Source organism: Mustela nivalis (genome assembly GCF_964662115.1).
Source record: "Mustela nivalis genome assembly, chromosome: 13".
NCBI classification, from domain to species: domain Eukaryota; kingdom Metazoa; phylum Chordata; class Mammalia; order Carnivora; family Mustelidae; genus Mustela; species Mustela nivalis.
The window spans coordinates 86,567,906-86,588,198 of record NC_139032.1 but is presented as its reverse complement, the minus strand read 5'-3'; the positions used below and the strand labels follow the sequence as shown (position 1 = coordinate 86,588,198).

The 20,293-nt window shown below is 56.5% G+C and overlaps 1 protein-coding gene across 26 annotated transcripts in view; it reads right to left on the bottom strand.

Annotated features, from left to right (window-relative positions):
* Positions 1 to 20,293, bottom strand: part of SPTAN1 (spectrin alpha, non-erythrocytic 1) — a 61,703-nt gene that overhangs the window by 550 nt on the left and 40,860 nt on the right. For 6 of the 26 annotated variants that reach the window (XM_082695807.1, XM_082695790.1, XM_082695808.1 and 3 more), the window contains 25 exons: positions 19,693 to 19,792; positions 19,323 to 19,520; positions 19,079 to 19,225; positions 18,296 to 18,399; positions 18,021 to 18,183; positions 17,626 to 17,640; positions 15,875 to 16,006; positions 15,320 to 15,457; positions 13,832 to 13,936; positions 11,842 to 12,050; positions 10,943 to 11,063; positions 10,646 to 10,767; positions 9,949 to 10,081; positions 8,321 to 8,419; positions 6,866 to 7,025; positions 6,186 to 6,262; positions 5,408 to 5,617; positions 4,821 to 5,117; positions 4,399 to 4,511; positions 3,972 to 3,989; positions 1,364 to 1,418; positions 816 to 1,012; positions 670 to 723; positions 447 to 593; positions 224 to 371 (listed from right to left, as the gene is read on the bottom strand). In XM_082695807.1, coding sequence (XP_082551933.1) covers positions 224 to 371; positions 447 to 593; positions 670 to 723; positions 816 to 1,012; positions 1,364 to 1,418; positions 3,972 to 3,989; positions 4,399 to 4,511; positions 4,821 to 5,117; positions 5,408 to 5,617; positions 6,186 to 6,262; positions 6,866 to 7,025; positions 8,321 to 8,419; positions 9,949 to 10,081; positions 10,646 to 10,767; positions 10,943 to 11,063; positions 11,842 to 12,050; positions 13,832 to 13,936; positions 15,320 to 15,457; positions 15,875 to 16,006; positions 17,626 to 17,640; positions 18,021 to 18,183; positions 18,296 to 18,399; positions 19,079 to 19,225; positions 19,323 to 19,520; positions 19,693 to 19,792 — 3,262 coding nt within the window. Of the gene's footprint in view, positions 1 to 223; positions 372 to 446; positions 594 to 669; positions 724 to 815; positions 1,013 to 1,363; positions 1,419 to 2,713; positions 2,777 to 3,971; positions 3,990 to 4,398; positions 4,512 to 4,820; positions 5,118 to 5,407; positions 5,618 to 6,185; positions 6,263 to 6,865; positions 7,026 to 8,320; positions 8,420 to 9,948; positions 10,082 to 10,645; positions 10,768 to 10,942; positions 11,064 to 11,841; positions 12,051 to 13,831; positions 13,937 to 15,319; positions 15,458 to 15,874; positions 16,007 to 17,625; positions 17,641 to 18,020; positions 18,184 to 18,295; positions 18,400 to 19,078; positions 19,226 to 19,322; positions 19,521 to 19,692; positions 19,793 to 20,293 lie in introns of all 26 variants that reach the window. The other 20 variants (XM_082695809.1, XM_082695810.1, XM_082695793.1 and 17 more) reach the window with 5 other exon arrangements.

Sequence of the window (20,293 nt, the reverse complement as noted above, 5' to 3'; positions counted from 1 at the left end):
AGGGAGAGCCGTGCTCAGAGGCCACAGCGTGTTCTCGGACGCGGTGGGCTGGGCTGGGCGGGGAGGGGGGGGGTCAGCAGGAAAAAGGGATGAAACGCCCGCGCCCAACAGAGCGCTCCACAGGGAGGTCTGTGAATTCGGACGGTTCTGGTCCCGGCGCAACCTTGGGCTTTACTCTCAGAGGAAATCTCCACCCCCAGGGCAGGGAAGCAGAGCCCCAGACCTGGTACAGCTCCTCCTTGGTCACGTAGGGCTTTCCCTCGGAGCTCAGGGCCCGGAAGGCGCTCTCGATCTCCTCGCTGGATTTGACATTCTCGGTTTCACGGCTGATCATGAAGGCCATGTACTCTTGCAGGGAGACGTGGCCGTCCCTGGAGAGGGGCAAACGCAGTGAGCCAGGAAGAGCCACAGGCACAGCCACCTCTGCTACCTTCCCTCCAGCTCACCTGTTTGGATCCACGGTGTCTAGGATCGCCTCGAACTCGGGGTCAGGCTCCCCTTCCTCCACCATGGGCAGGTCATAACCCAGGGAGCGCAGGCAGGACTTGAACTCCTGGTGGTTCAGCCTGCCCGACTTGTCCTTGTCGAAGTGTCTGCCGGACAGAGCGCTGCTCAGCACAGGCCCCAGGGCCGGGCCTGCCACCCCACCCCCAGGGAGGCCGTACTCACTTAAACATCATGCTGAATTCTTTGAGGGCCTCCTCGGTCACTCCGGTTGTGTTCCTAGAAGAACAGGACGGAGTGAGCAGGTGGCAAAGTCTGCGGGATCCCAGCAGAGCGAGTGCCGGACGCTGGGGGGGCCTGGGGGCGCGCACCTGGCCTGGATCTGCTGCTCCAGGTTGTGCTGCATGCGCATGCCCAGCTGGTCGAGCTGGTCCCACTGCTGCGCCAGGCCCACGGTGCTGTGCTCCGTGTACTTGTTGTCCAGGATCAAGGCCTCCTCCATGGCTGCCCCGAGGTCCTCAATCTTCTTGAGCTGACTCCTCATGGCTCGAATCTCCTGGTGCTTGCGCTACGGGCAGGGGAGGGAGGGTGTAGGGGCAGGGGCTCTCGCCTCAGTCACCAGGCTCAAGAGCCTGTTTAAGAGCTCTCCCGGCCCAAGGTCTATGGGGCGGTGTGGGGCGGCACGAGGGGAAATTCGGCAGCCTTGGTCCACGGAGGGACCAGCAGGGGCAGACCGCGGAGGAAACCGTACACTGAGAACCAAAGTGTCCTCATTCTTTTTGGGTAAGACACCACGTGGCAACTGTCAGAAGCAAAAGGCGCTCTCTAAAATGATGGGGTTCTGCGCTGCTTCATGTAAAGGGAGAAAGCGCACCCACCCAGCCTCCTTCCTGCCGGACTTTAAACAAGGGGACCTTACCTTGGTAGCTTCAAGCTGGGATTCCAGAGTCCCAGATTCTTCCACCATGCAGGACCTGAACACAGAAGCACAGTGAGGCGGGAGGGCCGGCTTGTGAGCTCAAACCTAACTATCCCCAGGTTACAGTGCCTGCTGTCTTGGAACCTTTTTTTTTTTAATCTCTTTTTTTCAGGGAAATGAAACCTATCTGCTATTGGCCACCTTTTCCTAAGTGGCCCTGGGAGCCAGGGAGGGGAGGCAGTCTTTCTCCTGCTTCAGAGACAGGACGCTGCCACCCCAGGTGGGGCACCACCTGCCCCGGGCCAATTGGGGGGCCAGGGGCGAGCCCCACCCAGCCTGCTCCCAGGCTAGGACCCTTTCTCATGTGGCTCCTCCGGCCCAGCCAGGCTAGGACCTGGTCCCTCACTCAAACTAGGCCCTCAGTCCTCAAGGGGTACCTGAGCAACTGAGCTGAAGTTGCTCTATGGGACGTCAGAGAGCCCACGGGCCTGACAGCATGTCCCCTCCGCAGCTACTGGGGAGAAGGCTGCTCTGTACACCCCTGGCATCTGCCCCCTGGGGAGACCTTAGCAGGGAGCGGCTGACAAATAGAGCGCTGCCCCCCAGAAATCCCTGGAAGTCTCCTGCAGGTTCCTGAGGAGGGGAGCCACATTCTAGGGTGTGACAGCCATGGAAGAGATGCAGTCAGATGCCCCCTCAGACACGAAGCTGGGATGCTAAGAGATCGTGACCAGATTGGGGTTTTGAAAACGATTCTAATTCTGACCAAAGGAGGGAGGTGGCTGATTAAGCCCCAGATTCAGGGTCCACAAGACTGTCCGGGCCAGAGGCTCCCAGGGCCAAGTTTCGAAGAACAGGGTGCCCCAGGGAGCTTCCATCTTCCCGACGCTATGCAGTGTGAGGTCACAGAAGGCCACCAGTGAACGAAGACAACAAACGAGTTGGGGTTACGTGCAGGGACGAGTCACACTGTGCGCGGGTCCGTGGTGGGATTTTAGCCCGGCCTCCCCTGCACCCACGTGTGCCCCAACCTACCCTTTCAACACCCAGCGAGCCCGGGTTAGCTCTGAAATTTCCCCAAGTTCAAAGTGCTCGAGCAAGGCAAGGCACCAGGCTTCCTCCTACCCCAGCAGTTCAGACTCACAGTCACGCCATGTCCCCCAGGGAAAAGCAACACCCCCCGGCCCCGGGGCAGGAGGCTGGGTGCCGGTGCAGTGGGAGGAGGACAGATCCCTCCTTCCCAAGCGGCCGAGGGCGGTGCGTTAGTCAGAAAGCGGAGCCGCCTGGGGAAGTCAAGAGTGCATTGGTAAAACCACAGTGAGGGAAGAAGAGAAATAAGAGGAGAAAAACCTTCCAGACAGATCATCCCCAACTTCATACTGATAGACACGAATGACCCGACGATACGCTATGCTAGTCAAAGAAAAGAAACCAAATGAATACACCGAAGGCACGGGCAGGCAAGAGCAGACCGAGACAGACACGCGCCACAAGGCCCAAGCTGGCAGTGCACAGGCGGGGCAACCTGGCGCCCAGGCAGGGACCTGGTGGGGCTGGGCCACCGGCCGCAGGGAGGACAGGCGGCCTTGGGGCAGCTCACACTGGGACCAAGCAAGACGGGACAGGGCTAGGGAGGAGCCACATGGGAAGGGGAGCATGGCACCCACGGAGACAAGACCAGCTTGGCAGACACAGCCACAGGGCTGGGGAGGGGAGTGGAGGCCAGGGGGCTAATGAACTCAAGCTAAAAGCTGCGACCCCTAAATCCCACCCCCCCTTCAGCACAGGTGGTCGCGTCAACGTGCGCCCCTTTCTCCTGGTGCCATGTTGAGCTGCCCCAACTACCATCTGCAGAACCCCAGCCGCGCTGGCCTCAGCTACTGAGGTCCGCCCCCCCACCCCTGGCCCCCGCGCTACCCTGGCTTTACGTGGGCCTGGCAGAGGCCAAAGTCTAGAGGAGAGGCCACTCCCAGGACTGGACTGGGCAGGGCCGCCCTGCTCCTCCCGGGGGCTCCTCCCTAGCCTCATCTCTCCATCGCATGAAACCCCGGGCACTTCTGCCTATTAGGGGCAACGATGCTCTTTCCCTTCCTCTGGGAACACTGGGGGGCGGGGTCCGGGGGGAGGGTCCGTACACAGCTGGGGACTCACTACACCCGCTGGATCTCCTCCTCCATGCATGACCATGACCTCCTAGGAAGCTAAGTATGGTCCCACTGGACACACGGGGAGAAGCAGAAGAGAAGGCCAGGGAAATCCCAATAGCTAAACAAGCACAGGGTTTCTCAGAGGCTTTGGACTCCAGCTCTGGCCCTCTGGCTTGGTCACATTCCCTGAGAACCCCTGGAATCTGCACAGGAAGGTGCGAGTGGCTCCCCTCCCCAGACCGCAGGCTGTCAGGACAGTGTGGGGCAAGGCACAGACTCCTTGTAGGGGGTGGGGACGGGGTGGGGCAAGGGTGGGCGGGGGAAGTGCAGCCCTCCTGGGGCAGAAAGGCCCATCCTGGGATCCTCCGCAAGCCAGGCCATGGGGGGACAGAGGGCAGGGGGACAAGCACACGAGACACCACCACACCACGAGCCCGGAGAAACAAGAAGACAATATTAACCCATCGAGGAGATACGTTCTGTGCAGATGGGATCCAAACAGCCGCGAGACAAAGTGGCGTCCGGACAGCAGCGGTCGGGAGGTGGGGGGACAGAGAGACACAGGAAAGAAAAGAAAAACAAAACCGAGAACATCAGTACCCACGTTGCATTCAACTCTGTTCTGTGTATCACCGTGGTGCTGCCTAGGACTGACCACCGGCCACGCAGGGTTCCACCCAATCCAGGACACCTAGCAACCTCACCTTCAGAAAGAGGACCTTCGAGACTCTGTCCACCCCTCTGGTTCGAGCCACACCAGGGTGCGCCCCGAACTCTCCTTCCTTACTGTGAGCATGCCTTCTGGTTTCCCGCAGAGCTCCCCTCCCGCTAGAGCCGGGGGCCCAGGAGCCGAGCGCTGGGGGCCTGTGCACCGGGGCTGGGGGGCACCTGGTCTCCTGGATCCACTGGTGGAACGCATTGGCGTGCTGGGCGAACTCCTGGCGCAGCTTGTCGTTCTCCTCCTGCCGGCGCTGCTCCTTCTGCAGCTCCAGCTCCCGTTCCTAGGGCCCAGAGGAAGGAGAGGCCGTGTCACCAGAGCCTGTCCTTCCTGCTGGTCTGCTCTCGGGGTGGACGAGCGGCCTGATTTCAGTTTCTGGACACTGAACGTGACCAGAAATCAGGGAGAACCAGATGTGGACATCAACCCGAAGGAGGAGCCTGGGAGACACTTGGGGAGCTCAGAGTCCTCCATTCCCCGCCGCTCACAACTGGCCCCCCAAGAACTCTGGCAAAAGATAAGGGGAAGTGGCTGATTGACAGCCTGGCAGGGGGGCTGCTGGCTGGTGGCCCTGGGTGGGGGCGGTGGGCACCTTGATGATCTTCTGCAGGTTCCTCCATGTCTCCTCCAGGGCCTCCATGGTGAACCAGGTGTAGGGGTTGGAGGCCACACGGAAGCTCTTGATCTGGCGGTCCAGCTCGGCCAGCTGGCTGAAGTCAGCCTGGGCAGAGCTGAGGGACGAGCGGAAGGCGTCGTGGGCCTCGCGCAAAGCTCTGATCTCCTCCAGGGAGTTGCAACGCACGGGATCGGTCAGATCTTCTTCGGCATTTTCAAACCAGCTGTTGAAGGCAGAGGCCTTTTTGGCGAACGTCAGGAAGAGGTCTTCCACCTGGAAGCAGAGCAGCCTGCGTCAGGGCCCCCGGGGCCGCATGCACCACGCTTGGGCAGGAGGCAGGATAGGAAAGGGGGCGGTCGTTCTGGGGACAGCCAGGGCAAGCCAGGGTGCCCCACTTCCATGTCTCAAAAGGCCTCTGACTTTTTTTCCTCGCTACCCTTTCCCCTCAGTCTGTCTTGGGTGCTTCAGAGGCAAAGGGCCCTCTGTTGGGTTCCAGCAGACTCCGCCGGGGGCAGAGGTCCCCGCAGCCCGACTGGGGGAGCTCTGCAGGGGCCCACTCCTACCTTGCGGAAGTGACTCTGTGCCTCCAGCAACTTCTTCTTCCGGGTGGCTGAGTTGGCCAGAAGCTGGCTCCATCGCTTCATGAGGGCGGCGTGCCGGGCCTCGATGGCCTTTGACTGAATGTGTTTGGCAGCCAGCAGCTGGTCTTTGAGCGCGGTGATGTTGGCGATGCCCTCCTGCTGGAAGGCCTGCAGGCCAGCGTCAAACGTTTCCTGGAACAAAGAGCGGTGGGCCCAATGTGCACGGTCGCCTGGGATGCTAGAAGCCACCCTTCCGCAGCGGCTCAGCTCGATGGCACCAGTCTGCTCAGCCAGCCGCCCAGGCCACCCGGTCATCCCCGAGTCCCCACCTTGTCCTGACATCCTCCTGCCCCCTGGGCAGACTGAGGTTCGGGGTCCCCTAAATGTGCCACGCTCTCCCCACCATTTCTCCCCAGAATGAACGGCTGCCTCCCCGCGACCAGCTGCGGTCTGCCCTTCGTGAGTGAGCCGAGACGCCTCTCCTCGGGCAAGACCTTCTCCATCAACCCCGGCTCGCGGCAAAGCGAGTCAGACAGCTCTGGGGGTTAAGTCCCCAGCACTTCCCATCGCTCTGCACCCCGGGAGCGCCGTGCGGCTCTAGCACAGAAGCTTCGTCCGGAAGTTCCCCAAGGACCAGAATGATCTTGCTACCTGCCGGGTCCTTAGGGCCTTTCTCAATGGAATACGCCCACCGCCACTCATGCACCGGGAAGCGCTAACCGCATACGTCCCAGTCTGGTCGACAGGGACCACGACTGACCTGTTTGGTGAGCAGAGTCTGAACGGAAGACAGGTCTCGGCCATAATCATCTGTCTTCAGGCTGTTCTCCTTTTCACCTAGGAGATCAAGCATGGGAAACAGGTCAGCCTTCTTGGTACAGTGAATTACGAAGGAAAAAAGAAAACCAAGGTGCACCTATCACCCTGTTGATGGTTAAATTCCAGGATTCCTAACCCCACGCCAGCTGCCCCTTCCTCCCCACAGCCCAGGCCCCACTGGCCAGCTGTAGGGAGAGATCCTTCCAGCTCGTCCTGGATGTGTTTCCACTGCCACTTATGTGACAACAATCCCTAGGGTCACAGGGGTCCTGAAATCCGAGTCTAGCTGCCCTGTGCTCGGGAGCCAGACTGTGCCCAGGCAGCGAGGGGACAGAGCAGCTGGGGGCCCACTGGTGCGCCATCTTGCTTAGCAGTGACACTTACTGCTTCTCCCAGGGTTTAAAGATTCTTGTTTTGTTAACCCTGGTGCTGACCCAGTGTCAGGCACCACGGGGTCCCCCACTCTTGGCCACAGGACATGACTGAAATGGCCGAGTTAGATCATTTCTTCTCTGCAGAAGACCAGCTGCTTAGATAATACATGAGCTACGGCTCTGGAACAATCTTCCTGGCCGGGCGCAGAGAAGAGACTGGGAGCCGGCCGGGCGGGACAGCGCTCACCGATCCAGGACTCCACCACGTCCGCCTTCCAGTTGAACTGAAGGAAGGCCGAGTTCTCCTCAAGCTTGGCCTTCCTCTGGGCGGCAGCTTTCTCCAAGTCTGACACCTTCCCGTTCAAGCCCTTCATCTTTGAAGAGATGTTCTCCTCGTGGTGATTGTTCTAGGCCACAAAGAGAAGGCACACTCGGGTCGGCCTCACGCCCTGCCGTGGCCGCATGACCCACGGCCTCCCTGCCACGGCAGGTCCTCCAGGGCTGCAAGGTGGGCCCTGCGCCTTTCGGCCCAGCACCAGCCGCCAGGGGAGAACAGGTTAAAGCTTTTCTAAAGGCAACACGAGTAAAAGCCTTGAGAGGATGACTGTTGGCAATTTCACCGATAAGAATGAGTCCTGAAAAAACGAGGAATGTGCTGAAACATCACAGCGACGTACTCGTTAGTAGGTCTGATAACAAAAATTAGTAAAAGAGCAAATACTTAAGACATAAAATGTGAGATAACCAAACAGCGACTCCTAACACAAGCAACAAACACAATGGCTCAGAGAAAGCAGACACTGAAAATTCTTACGCCCCAAACACTCGGATTTGGTTTTGGAATAACCGAGTCTGAGAACACACACAAGTTAGCATAAAATTTCGAGAGAAACTCGAGGAGGAAACAGACTGCTGCTGACGGTAAAGCACCGGGCTCCTTTGCTGGCCGCAGACAGTCACAGGCTGGTCCCCGCGCGCGCAGAAAGAGCAGAGGCCGAGACGCAGGGCTGTGTGTGGGTCAGGGTCAGACACAGACCTCCTCCCTCTCCATACACGGTCTGGACTGGACATGAGCTTCACGGTAGCTCATTTGCCCATAAGGGTAAAGGAAACAAAAGCTCAAATCCAAACACGGATTTGAACATGCTGTTACCCATCAACCAAATCTTCAGTCTCAAGGCCATGCGGACTACAGCAAATCCCGGGATGAGAAATCTTCTCTACTAGTTACATTTGCAACAGGAGATTATAGTTGTGAAAAGTTCTTGTCTTCTGGTACCAAACACCTGTCACAGCACCTAAGTGATCGGTGGTGACTAACTGGGGACCTGGAATTCCAATGTGCCACGGACCTGACTTCAGTGCTGGGGAGAAAGCCCCGGGCCCCTCCCAGATGCTCTCTCGCTCGGGGGCTCTTTGAGTGACACCCAAGTCTTGTGACTTAAACACACTCATTTCTAAGCCAGCCTGGACAGCAGCCAGGCTTTGTAGAGCAACGAACATCGAGGAACGGGCTCTGTCCTGGGTAGGGGCTGTTCTCATGACGCTTCCTGCATCTCCAACCAGTTCTGTCGAGAGCCTGTAGCTCCCGGTCTCCATGCAAACCTTTCCAGGGTGGATATTCCGGGCAGATGGGTTTTGCGGGGCCCCGGCCCCAGCACGGGAGTGTCGGGTGTGGGAAGTGAGCGTCTCCCCAGCTCACCTTCTTGATGAGGTCCTGTCCGTTGCTGCAGACGTCATTCACGCGGTCCTTGTGCACTGTGAAGTCTGTCTCAAAAGCTTCATGTTTCTTCAACAAGCCCTGCAGTGGAAGAAGAAAGGCCGGTGGCTGAAAGCCTGGCATGGGCTGGTGGGCGGGCCCAGCTGCAGGTCGGAGGGAACCAGAGCTGGACAGCGCCTGCCCTCAGGGGCAGCCCAGTCTAGCTGGGGACTGACATCGGTGGGTAATCACCAGGGTGGTAAACCCGGAGGCAGCAAGGGTAACTGGCAGTGAGCTCAGCTGGAGCAGGGACGTCTGGGAAGGCCCTTCTGAAGGGTTAAGCTCTTGCTGAGCAACCACTACAGTGTCCCTCTGTCCTCTCTGGAAGGCCACATAGGAAACAACCCCGTGGAGCTTAAGACAGAACCCAACAGACAGCTTCCCTGAATACAGCTCCTAAGGGACCTTCCAAGTGTCCCTGTCCTCAGTAGACCTGAAAGACTGGAGACGATGGCTCTAAGTGGGCTTCCTGGGGATAGGAAAATACCTCCCTCTAAGCCACCGGAAGCATCCGGACCAGCCGACCAGGGCAGCCACTCTGAGAATGTGTCTCAGAGACCACCCAGACTCTGGGGAAGGCAACCTCTGCCTCCACGGCCGGTGGCCCACATGTAGGAACATCTGACCATAAAGTGGGGCTTTATGGGGTGGGGGTCCCCCCAGCAAGAGAGGAGGCTGTTCAACTAGCCCATGGCTCTGGGCTGTTTGCAACCAGTCGGACCAACGGAACGCAGCACGGCCAATGTCATGTAACATGTGAAGCTAAAACTGGAAGCTTCTCTCTCTGCCATTCTGAGGGCTCCCTATGGACACGGGGCAGGGCCGCTAAAGGAAGGGAGGTGTGGGGGTCAGGGGACACAGAGTCGTGCCAGCCATTGGTGACATACTGGCGGCTCTCTCGGCCTGCTGCCGCACCTTGGTGCTGGTGAGGGACCCCCCTTGGGGAACAAGCTACTGCGGCCTGTCGGGCTGTCACAGAGTGTACTGAGGGCAGAGGCTGAGGCACTGACCCCTGGCACTTAGGAATGTGGAAGACGCAGACAAATCCAACTGAAGACACTCAGAGGCCACCACGGCGGGGCCCAGTCCAGGATGACCTGCGTCCTTCTGAGCGGGAACTCTGGACGCAGCGGCCCAGAGGGAGAGCCGAGGGCAGACAGACGCGGAGGGGAGAGCCGCGAAGGGCAGAGACTGCGGTTATGTGGCCACAAGACAAAGAGTGCCGGCGAGAAGCTAGAAGACCGGAATGGGCTTCCCCTAGAAGTTGTGGGGAGCGAGGCCCTGTCTACGCCTTGGTCTCAGACCTCCAGCCTACAGGACAGCAACGCCTGCTGTACGACACCCCCGGCCAAGGGCGCGCTGGGGTGGCAGCTGCTGGACCCCCATGGACATCAGGAGCCTGTGGGCTCGGGGCCATCGGCCGTGGTGCATTTGGACAGAGGAGCAGCGTCTCTAGCATGAGGTCGGAGACCTGTGACCACGCGGGAAGGCCCAGGCTGCCGGCCGGGGGCTCTCCCGGCACCAACGCAGCCACTGGACCAAGCGAGGGGCGGCGCGCCAGCTTCTCTGACCTGGACAGCGGCAAGCGTGTCTCCGTAGTCCTCGCTGGCTACAAGTGTCATCTTCTCGTGGATCCACGCTTCTTCCTCTTCCACATTGGCCACAAACTGCTGATACTCCAAGGACTCCTCCAGCCGCTGGCCCCTGATTACAGGACACACCACAGCAGCCACTGATGTCATCCGACTTCAACGCTCACAGCTAATGCGTGTTTAAAAACATTCCTGGGGCTCCTGGTGGCTCAGTTAAGCGTCTGCCTTCGGCTCAGGTCAGGATCCCAGCGGCCTGGGATCGAGCCGCACATGGGACTCCCTGCTCGGCGGGAAGCCTGCTTCCCCCTCTCCCACTCCCTCTGCTTGTGTTCCCTCTCTCGCTATGTCTGTCAAATAAATTTAAAAAGGTCAAAAAAACCTCTACAAAAAAAAGTTGTTTTTTTTTTTTCAAACATGGGATAGGACTGGTTCCATCAACCGTTCTGTGTAACGTGAAGCAGACACAGGGCTGTTCACATGTGACGCTCCCGAACCGTATGCGGGTTCAGATCCACGCAAGGGAACCCACTCGGCATGGGCCAGTCCGGGCGGCTCTGAAACCAGCCGGCTGTGGTGCCCACGCCCTGGACAAGGGTCCAGGAGGCGGCAGAGGGCCCAGCAGCCCCAAGCCTGGCCTCCCACGCGCAGCGCCCGCACCCCTTCCCTGGCCACTCACCGAGCAGCCGCCAGCTGCTTCAGCTCCTTCCAGTGCTCCACGAACTGGGTCAGACGCTGCTGGATCTCCTCCTTGCCAATGGTGTTGTCGTCAGACAGCTTCTTCCCGGTGTCCAGGACACCCTGACAGGTGAGAAATGACAACAGCTATCACCTGCCCTTAGGTGCGTCCAGAAAAAGGCCTCAGCATCAAACCCAGGAGTCCTCTCTTCCGGGTGCGGAACGGGGGCTCCGAGACCCCGCAGACAGCGGGATGCGCCAGGGCAAAGGGTCTCCCTGCCCGTCACCCGCCCCTCACCTGAATGGCGGGCTCGTGGGCCGCCAGTTCCGCCTCCAGCCGCTTGTGCTTCTTCCTCAGGTTCTGCACGCCCGTTAGGTCTCGGCCGTAGTCTTCAGAGCTCACCAGCAGCTTCTTCTCCCTGTACAGCACGGGCAGGCGCTCTGCACCCCAAGTTTTCAACTGGACAGTTTGGTCAGGAGCTGTGACGTCTCCGGACCCCATGTCCTTCACCTACACCTGCCGATCTTGCCACAGAAACCCTTACCAGTCTTCTGGAAAATAAAAGCCTCTATTTCCCAAACGAAGGGCACTGGCATGGGCATGTAGGAGCCCCACCAGGGACAGGGTGCGCAGGAGAACAAGGAGGCGCCAGCGGGGTCGCCCCACGAGCCCCGCTTTTCCAAACGTGCAGACACCACACGTAGAAATATAAAAAAACCTGGACAACATTCTCTAAAGAAGCAAGGAAGAAGAGACAGGATTTTTGTCCTTAAAATATGGTGTTTACAAAATGCTAATCCCCTCTGATTGCAATGGGAGAGGAATTAAAAACAAACAATTCTCCCTCCTTCGGGGACTGACCCCGCCCAGGATATCGGGCTGCCTTTTCCAGAAAGGAAAAGACTCGCTCATCTCCCTGAGGACCCCAGGCAGGGTCTACACAAAGTCCGGCTTTATCATCACCTACTGTTCCCACCTGAGGCGATCGATGGCCCTGTCACTGCACAGCTGGGCAACAGAAGCCGCCAAGGTGTCCCCGGGGGCCAGGTGCTGCTACACTCTGGGAGAGAGCCAGACCTCACGGCCAGGCGGCCCAGAGCTCCAGAACCCCCTGGGACGGTGGCTCCGAGCACCTGCCAGCAGAGGCTCAACGGACATCGCAGAGGACCCGACTGCGAAGGCCCGAGGACACGTACTTGATCCAGGACTCCTCGTCATCCATGTCCCGGAAGAACTGGTGCAGGCGATGGGATTCATTCAGCTTGGCTCGCCGGGAGGCGGCCATGCTCTTGATCTTCTGGAAACGACCGTTGATGGTGTCCCGCTTGTCCTTTACTTGGGAGGTGTCGAAGGCACTGCTGGTCATCAGGCTGTCTGCTTGGCTGTTCAGGTCCTTCAGGCGATCCTGGGGCGGGGACACAACGGGAGGGGTGAGGAACCCGGCTCTCCCAGGACTGTCTGCCTGAAAAGCAGAAGTCTCGAACTCTTCACTGACAGCCTGGCTTTGTGGCGTGCTGGATGTTCTCTCAACGTGGCCTAAGTGGATCCCTGGGGTTCTAAGACATCAAAATTATTTTCTTAATGACACAAAGACCCCATCTGCCTTCCTCACTGAGTGGACGCTCGCATGTGGATTTTATTAAATCTCCATCTCAGAGTACGTGTCGGTGTCAGCGATCTGTGTGACACTATGGGAAGTGCACACAAGCACCTCAGCAGCACGCTCAAGTTCAAGGATGGTCCTGAGGAGAAGCCCATGTCCTGAGCCAAGCTGGCTGCTTGTTCTTGTCCTCACAGAAAGAACGATGACCAGACTACGGCCATCCAGACTTTAGCGTCTGACAGAGCCTTCTTCGGAAAGACTGAAGTGAAACTGTCACTCTCTGGAAGGCAGAGTCTGCTGCTTCTAATAAAACCTGAACTTCCAGGTGAAAGTGGGAATTCTGGAGGAAGCACACTGGCCTCCATGAGGGGGACCAGCCACTCAACCAGTGAAGGTTGTCCTGTCGAATGGCTGTGAAGTCCACGACTGTGACATGGGAGCTCGTGGAATGAGAGGTAATTCTGCTTCAGTCAGAAGGTTTTCCAAATGATTCTGTGACATCATGCACTTAGACGTGCAATGAGAAAAACATTCCATGTCCATGATGGACCAGTGGCTTTTTAATATTAAATGGTATGAAACACTGACAGATCGGGTTTCAGAGTCCACTTTGCAACTAACCATTAAGCACCGTCCACATACTGACTCTGGTGTCAGAGGACCCACAATCATGTGAATGGAAACACTACTCCCTTCTTGAACTCCCTGTGCGAGGCTGGGTTTCCATCGGCTCTGACCGACCCCACACACTGAATTTGGAAGTAGCTACGAGAATCTGGCTGTGTTCTACTAAACCAGACTGAAGAGATTTGCGAAACAGCCAATGCCAGTCTTCTTATGTATCTTGTTTTGGTTTTGGACATGGCTATCGTTCATAAAAAATGCTACTCTTTTTCTCAGACTTACTCTTGATTTTTCATCTTGAAATAATTATGGACTCACAAGAAGCTGCAAAACCAGGACAGCTTCAAAAACCAAAGACCAGGACCGCGCCTGTGTGCCCTTCCCCCAGGCCCTGCCCACAGCAGCAGCTTCCGCAGTGCCCCAGCAAGACCAGGCCATGGACCCCGGTGCAATCCATGGTGCAAAACCACAGATTTCACCAACTGTACGTGCATCCACCCGTGTGCGTGAGGGTGTGCGCCCATAGTGCCACATGACTTCCCCAAGCGTAGAGTCCCATAACCCAAACCAAGCTACGTTGTTCTGTGAGCACAAGGGAAACCTGTGTCGCTTCCTTGCTGCGCCCCACCTGCATCTAACTCCTGGGGACCACTGCTCTGCTTTCCATCTCTCATTTTGTCATTCTCAGAATGACAAAAAAATCCCCTAAGACTGTCTTTTTAAAATTTAACTTTTAAAACTAATTTTTTAATATAAACAGCAACTATCGACAGACAAACCCACATAAACAAACTCTGGCTGGGGCCTTCGCTAACAGCACAGGGTATAAAACAGCCTCAAGGCCACACTGGGAACGTGGCTCGAGGTGCTGGCCGTTATGTTCCTCCCCCACATGCACTGGGTCTCCCCAGGAGTCAGGCACCACTGCGCCCCAGACGGGCCCGGCCCCCTCTGATCACCTCATGGGCAGATATATCCGCCTCCAGCAGCTGGTGTTTCTTCAGCAAGTTGTTCACGGAAGCCAGGTCTTTGCCGTAATCCTCAGACGCCAGCAGAGCCTCCACCTGGAAGGGAAACAGGGAAGGGGAGATGTGACCGTGTGGTGCCCCGTGGGTATGAGGCACAGTAGGTGTTCTGGAAAATCCACGGTGCCCTGTTGTCTGGCCAGGTCTTTGGCCAGCTGCAAACCTGTCAACCCCAAGTTATGTTGTCACAGTGACTCAGCCTGTATCAGCCCCTGTGGCCTGAGTCCTTCTCCCTTCCTGTTAATCAAATTCAGACTTGAGAGCCTAGAACTTGCGATATCACAGCTCAAGGCAGGGTCCCGGTGCCCTCGCGGAGGTTCAAGGGCGAACTGTGGGGCGATCTCACTTAGGGAGCCCCGCCGAAGAACAGAATCAGCAGCAGCGGCTGAGATTAAAGCATGAGGATGTCTGGTGTAGACGTCCCACCAGAATGCAGGGAACACGTCAACGTCCACCAAACAGGAATGGTTCAATTATGACAGGACTAGGACGGACCCAACACAACTCCTCAAATGCTTAGGAAGAATTCTTTTTTTTTTTTTTTTTAAAGATTTTATTTATTTATTTGACAGAGAGAAATCACAAGTAGATGGAGAGGCAGGCAGAGAGAGAGAGAGGAAAGCAGGCTCTCTGCTGAGCAGAGAGCCCGATGCAGGACTCGATCCCAGGACTCTGAGATCATGACCTGAGCCGAAGGCAGCGGCTTAACCCACTGAGCCACCCAGGCGCCCGGAAGAATTCTTTTTTTAAAAGATTTTATTTGTATATATGACAGGCAGAGATCGCAAGTTGGCAGAGAGGCAGGCAGAGAAAGAGAAGGAAGCAGGCTCCATGCTGAGCAGAGAGCCCGATGCAGGGCTCGATCCCAGGACCCTGGGATCATGACCTGAGCTGAAGGCAGAGGCCTTAACCCACTGAGCCACCCAGGCGCCCCTTTAGGAAGAATCCTTAATGATTCAGAATAACACTCCCAAAACACACTCATGAAAAATTATATTCTGAGATCAACTCCATATACAAACAGAACTACGCTACTGTGATGGAAATATGCGTAGACTGGAGAGAAATATTAACGGTAGGCTCCAAAAATTTCTTTTCCCGAATTTTCTCCTAACTCTGGCTTCCTGACTTAGCTGCTACGTTGGTTTCCACCCAGGCAGAGTCTCTAGAGCTACCACCGCAGAGACCCTACTGTCGCTCCCTGTTCGCATTCCCACGGAGATAAGCGAGCCACTGCCTAATTCCTATCAGCGCTTTCTTCTTGAAACTTTCATTCCCTCTGACCCCTTAGAGCACAAGACTCTGATAAGGAAGATTCTGTGGAAAGGGGTGCCTTTTTTCATGGTTTGGAGCTGACTGACTGCCCGGTTATCCCAAACGACCAGAACCCCTCCGCTGGTGAGAGGGGAAACCTGCCATTACCTCGGAAAGCCAGAAGTCGAAGTCCTTGATGCCGGTGTTGAAGTTCTGCTGTTTGTTGGCTTCTTTCAGCTTCTGGCTCTTCTCCGCTGACTTCTGCACCAGGAACTGCCACTGGTCAGCTAAGGCAGCCAGTCGAGCCTGGCGAAGAGAAGGGGCCATCAGAGATGGGGAAGTCCAGGAAGAGCCCCTTCTCTGAAAGCTGAACAATTCGTGGGGAGAGAACAGACAGCCTCATGGGAGCCCTTCTTACCAACTCCCCATCGCTCATGTAGGCAAAAATCTTTATCTGCTTTTGTTCTTTTTGTTTGTTTTTTTAGGATTTTATTTAATTATTTAACAGAAAGAGCGAGCGAGTGCACAAGCAGGAGGAAGGGCAGAGAGAGAGGGAGAAGCAGGCTCCTCACTCAGCAGGGAGCCCAACGTGGGGCTCAATCCCAGGACCCCGGGATCATGACCTGAGCCAAAGGCAGACGCTTAACGACTGAGCCACCCAGGCACCCCCATCTGCTTAGTTCTTAAAGCCATATTTCAAAGTCGTCACCACGCGGCCCGTACCTTGACAGCATCCTCACTGCCCGCACAGGCCCCGCGCTCGATGAGGGAGTTGCCCGTGTCGATGACCCCGCGGATGCGGTCGGCGTTGGCGTGTAGTTCTGCTTCGAAGGCCTGGTGCTTCTGGTGCTTGCTCTAAAATTCCAGAAAGATGACCTTTCAGAACCAGGTCCTGTGAGGTTACCTCCGTTTAGGGAAGAGGGAGTCTCAGAAACTTAAGACAACTGGGGGCAAGTGTCAACATTTCTTCTAGAAGGCAGTCATGGCATTTGTCAAACAATGTGGGGTTCAGCCTGCTGGGAGCAGGGCAGAAGGACCTGGCTGGGAGAAAGGAGATGGACCAGCTCAGGAGCAGGGAGTCAATTCTTCAATCAGCTGGGAGGGAAATCCGAGAATTGAGTACTTTCTACAATTCTGCAGAAAACGCCAGCAGCCAAGGGCAGTGTTTAAACTACTTGGACATCAGTTTCCATCCACAACCTTCTCCTCCACGGACAGACGATCTTAACAGGTGACACACACCTGGCTCGCCTGTCATACACATGAGGCCGTGATCACTCTGGCTGGCAGGCAGACTCTCCGCCGACAGGCGAGCATCTACGGCTGCCCCAGACCTGGACTTTGCGGCCTTTTGTAGCTGTCATTAACCAAAACTCCTGAGCACTGTTAAAATCCAAGCTTGACTGGAGGTAGGAAATGACTTTTGTTTGCTCAGGAAAGAGAGGGCTGGGAGAAGGCTCCTGATGCTACGTCTCAAGGGGATTTTCAAGAGTCTGCAAAGCAAGAGAAGGCACGGGAAACACTACAAGACAATGCAAGGACACAGCTGTGACACAATTCTGGGTGAGAAAGGCAGGGTCTCGGGAGATGTTATTTGGGGGGAAAGAACTAAAAGAAAAAAAAAAGTACGGTCAGGGAAGGATTCTGCACCAAATGTTTCATTTCAGGGGCAGCAACTGTCGAAGGACGGAGCCGCCCGGCAGGCGGAGCGCAGTGCCCACATCGGGCGGCCTCCTTCTGCGTTCCGCTGCCCGAGTCCGAGCAGGGTCTCAAATACCCACAAACCCTGACCCGAGTCCAGTTCCTGCTTCTCTTTCTTGCTCTGATCACTCTTTGGTTCCAACCCCACCTATCCCATTTCTTCATTTCTTCGATCCGTTTAAAGCACCACCTGGACTACATTTTCACCGAAAAGTCCCCTACGCTGCCCCCTGCGCAACAACGTCCCTCTTTTTCCTTAATCTCTCACCCCTGGCTCCGGTCAGCTTTGGAAGCAGATCATCTGCTTCCCTGAGGCAACTTAACTGTCTGTCTCCAGGGACCAGCACCTCTGATGGCAGCCTGGCTGCGTCATCAGACTTGTACCACGCCAGACGCCTTGTCCTCGGCCACCGAGAACCGGGAGCACAACTCCATACAGAAAAAACTGATTACTCCTTTTTTTTTTTTTTTTAAAAGAAGCACCTCTGAAAAGCCGTAGTTAACTACTGCCCCCAAATAAAACATCGTACAGAACTTGCCTAAGTGACACATGGGGACAAGGGAGGGGGTGCAGGGGTGCAGGCTAATTACGACAGAGAAAGCCACATCCCACAGGGACACTTGAATGGAGTGTGATGGGTCATTAGAAATGAGAAGCACGCGTGAGGAGACGCCAGCCGACCACGCGAGGCCACGACAAGGATCTACGCAGAGGGACACAAACACTGGAGCGCATTTAACTAAAAAACTCTTGAAGAAGATTAGAAACTTACCAGCAGCTTGGAAAGCTACAAAAACAGATTAAAATAACAAGAGTTCAGTACACGGAGGTGAAAAGTACATATCCGCTCCTAAACAGAGGCTCACTCTGTGGTCCTTCCCCTGGAAAGCGCGGCGTGGGGCAGAGCTGCTAGAGGGGGCGCCGCACACTTCTCTAGCGGACACAGCCTCCACGGGGACCAGTGAGGAAGGCACTGTCTCCCATCGGGTCATTTAGTGACACCTCTCCGCGGGCTGAGCTTCTTGGAATAACCTTGGCTGGCTTCCCCAAGGACACAGGAAATGGTTCTCTAGGTGGAGCCCCCACAGCTGAAGCTGCCTTCTTTACCAGAACCTGTCCTGACACCAAGGCTGCCTTGGGGACGAGCGGCCACTTGGCTCGGCTCACCTGGATGTTAGTGGGGTCCTTGTAGGACTCATCGCTTGCGGTCTGTAGTTTCTCACTGATCCACGCCTCGATCTCATCCACGTCCCGGCTGAACTGCTGGAGCGTCTGCGATTCTCCTAGCTTCGACCTCTTCTCAATCATCTGGGCTTTTAGGCGGCGCCACCTGGGATGGTGAAATGGAACCCAAGCGTGAAGCTCCCGGAGAGCAAGACGGGCCGGGGGGGCCCCCGGGGCCCGTGAGCGCGCGCAGCACCCCCCCCCCCACCGACACGCACCTGTCCAAAACCTCGTTGCGCCGGCTGCAGATGTCGCCCTTGGCATAGTGGCCGGCGGCGACGAGCTGCTCAGCAAAGGACTGCAGGGCGGCGATCTTCTCCTCCTGTGGGCAAACAGAGGCATGAGGCCAAGACGGGCGGGCGGGCGGGCCCAGCCTTGCACAGGCCACAGGTCTTGCACAGAGAGTGGCTGTTCTGGGTGGCGGGGCCCGAGCCGGCGCCGGGATCGGACTACGCTGACACTTTAGAAGCCAGAGAGCAGAGGCCAGGAGAAGCTTGATTTCGACCACTAGCAGAGTTTAACTCAAGACGACTCCAGGTCACCCTGGGGACAGGGGCTAGGACACCAGGAGTTGTCACACACAAAATCAAGCTGATTGTCAGATGGATGCCAGATTTTCAACAAAACGGGCTATAAATCAAAGAGGAGCCCATCTTCCTGAGCTGTTAGCGCTCAGGCGTTCTCTCCTCACCAGCACATTTGTGATTCTGCTTTGACAATACGTTTTTTTCTGCGGGGCATCGCAGTTACTAAAACCTCACGAGTATCAGAACTTAGAAGTTCTAAAAAGCATCCAGGTCCATATGCGCTTTCCCACAAGGGGGGCCGCTCTTCCTTCGTGTGGCCAACAGCAAGTCCCTTCGCTTCAGGGAGCCGCCAAGGCTGAGTTGGGCACGTCAGGGACGAGTTTTTATTCTAGTCGTTGAGACGGAAAGCGGCAGCAGCCCCCGAAGAGAGCCGTCCGTCTGGACAAACCGACACCGAGGAGAGAAAGGCCTCACCTGGACGTTGATGGCTTTGTCGAAGTCCTCGTGTTTTTTGATCAGAGCCTCCACGCTGTCCAGCGAGTCTCCTTTGTCCTCGGTATTCAAGAAGGCCTCGCGGGCAGCCATCCAGTTCTCAGCTTGCTCGCAGTCCCGATGAAAGAGCTAAAGAAAAGGAGGCAGGTGGGCAGATGGGGCCGTCGGCCACGAAGCTCCCGGTTCGAAAGCCCATGGCAAACAGGACGCCACGTCCTGTACGCACCTGCAGCTCGAGGCACTGATCCAACATCATCCTGCGCTGAGCCCAGGCCTTCTCCAGCCCCGCGCGCTCCCGATCTAGAATATCTAGTTTCTCCTTGACCTCTGGGCTGGCGTAGTGCCCATGAGCCAGCAGCTGCTGCCCAAACTGCTCAAAGGCCTGGAAAGTGCCAGCCCTGGCATCGATTTCTGTCCGGTGCTCCTGCCAAGAGGAGGGAAGGGGTTAGGTAACCGGCACGAGATGCCCACCGCCCTGTCAACCACTGATGCGCGGCTAGGGTGCTGCTGGCGGCAGGGGGGCGGGGAGGGCGCACAGTCTTCCTAGCCCAGCAGCTCAACACCCCCACCACCACTTGGCGGGCAGAGCCCCCTACCTGGTGTCGTTCCAGCAAAGCTTCAGCTCCGGTGACATCCCTGGCGAGCTCGTCTGAGGACACCAACCCTCGTATTCCATTGATCCAAGACATGAGGTCCCTGGCAAGCAGACACAAAGGAACAGCGATTACATTACCTGGCAAGCAGGCTTTCTGCCCAGGAAAAGAGAACCACACAATTCCTGTCTCAGAAGATTATTTGGGGTCAAGTAGTTAATCTACTAAATGATTATTCAGGGTCAACTAGTTAATCTACTAACCAGCTAATCTACTGAATGGTTAACTAGTTATAATCCGCATCTCTGGGCAAAATATTTCAAAGCCTCTTGTTCATCCTATTGAGATGTTAAAAAAATTAAAAACGACAACAAAAGACTGAGCATTCCTCAGAAATCAACGCACTAAACTTGTGACTAAGATCTTCCAGCCGTAAAGTAGGTTTGACACAAGCAACAACTATGGTGCGGTTTTCCACAACTTCGGAGGAAACACTTTTCTCTGAGCTTGCAGCAGTCCTGAGCCCACGCAGGCGCTGAACCCAGCTTCTGACCGATGTCTGCACGTGAGGGCACAGAAATCAACGTGTGAGGTCACAGGTCCT